This window comes from Trichechus manatus, unplaced genomic scaffold (genome assembly GCF_000243295.1).
Source record: "Trichechus manatus latirostris isolate Lorelei unplaced genomic scaffold, TriManLat1.0 scaffold00182, whole genome shotgun sequence".
NCBI lineage: Eukaryota > Metazoa > Chordata > Mammalia > Sirenia > Trichechidae > Trichechus > Trichechus manatus.
In genome coordinates, this window is record NW_004444118.1 from 1,087,390 (window position 1) to 1,088,075 (window position 686).

Sequence of the window (686 nt, forward strand, 5' to 3'; positions counted from 1 at the left end):
CTGTTCATGCTTGGGCCCCAGGTCCCTTCTGGCCCTTGCCCGAGGGTTCAGCCGGCGTGGGGAGCCAGGGAGCAGGGGGATATCTGTGAGAGAGACAAGAGAAGCAAAACAACGTCAGGTTGTGGGGAATCCTGGGCAGGAGGCACTGAGGGAGGAAAAGCTCAGTGGCCCCAGTCTCCTCTTCCAGCCTCAGTCAGCCAGGTTCACACTGGCTGCAGGACAGGGGAGAGTGTCGAAGGAAGAAAGGGTGGAGGGTCCTGCCCAGCCTCCCCCGACACCCAGGGCCTGGAGCCCCCGGCAGAGCTCCTTTAGAACACGACTGTCATAATCTCTCATAATTCGCAGACAAGAGGAGAAGGGTGGCATCAGGTGAGCCAGGGCTGGTAGGGCACTGCCTAGAGAGACACTTCAAACCAATGCCAATGGTTCAGGCTTTAGGGCCTCTCCCAGGCCAGCCCCCTGGCCAGCCCCAAAACATTCCAGCTCAGCCAGGCTCCTCCAGGAGACAGCAAGAGACAGACCAACAGTGGGTCTACTGAGGTCAGGGGCATCCTTTGAACAGAGGGCTGTCCTCTGATGCCCTTGAGGGGTCCCCACTCATCTGCTGCCTCCGTCAAGGCATCAGTGCTCCACAGCCCTCTCTCACCTGCCCCAAGCAGCCCATCTGACAACCTACAGCAGAAGGG

General features: G+C 59.9%; 1 protein-coding gene across 1 annotated transcript in view; it reads right to left on the reverse strand.

The window, feature by feature from the left end:
• Positions 1-336, reverse strand: part of ANO2 (anoctamin 2) — a 448,737-nt gene extending 448,401 nt beyond the window's left edge. Inside the window, exons 1-2 of the mRNA XM_012558707.1 lie at positions 279-336; positions 11-83 (exon numbers count right to left, since the gene is read on the reverse strand). Coding sequence (XP_012414161.1) covers positions 11-83; positions 279-336 — 131 coding nt within the window. The remainder of the gene's footprint in view (positions 1-10; positions 84-278) is intronic.
• Positions 337-686: the final 350 nt, after the last annotated feature.